This window comes from Morone saxatilis, unplaced genomic scaffold, assembly GCF_004916995.1.
Source record: "Morone saxatilis isolate NCDOM2014 unplaced genomic scaffold, NCSU_SB_2.0 Contig5, whole genome shotgun sequence".
Taxonomy (NCBI): Eukaryota; Metazoa; Chordata; class Actinopteri; family Moronidae; genus Morone; species Morone saxatilis.
In genome coordinates, this window is record NW_023340095.1 from 11,840,378 (window position 1) to 11,840,608 (window position 231).

At 40.7% G+C, this 231-nt stretch overlaps 1 protein-coding gene across 1 annotated transcript in view; it reads right to left on the reverse strand.

The window, feature by feature from the left end:
• The window catches only part of ehhadh (enoyl-CoA, hydratase/3-hydroxyacyl CoA dehydrogenase), a 9,108-nt gene that overhangs the window by 5,832 nt on the left and 3,045 nt on the right, over positions 1–231 (reverse strand). The window contains exon 5 of the mRNA XM_035676778.1: positions 37–141. Within this exon, the coding sequence (XP_035532671.1) occupies positions 37–141 (105 nt within the window). The remainder of the gene's footprint in view (positions 1–36; positions 142–231) is intronic.

Genomic DNA, 231 nt, shown 5'->3' on the forward strand with positions numbered 1-231 from the left:
TTGTGCTACCTTGTTTTCTTTTTTTGTGTGTCTCACCTGCAACACTGAGGGCAAACTTCACAGCTGCGTCCACAGTGTTGTGATCAGTAACCTGATCCACTATTCCAAGTTGCAGTGCCTCAGCAGCAGTCACATGACGGCCTGTGGGAGACATGAAGGGCATTAAAGCATCTATATGGATGACATGTGACATTTTACATTTATTAGATGAGAATATATAATATATATATA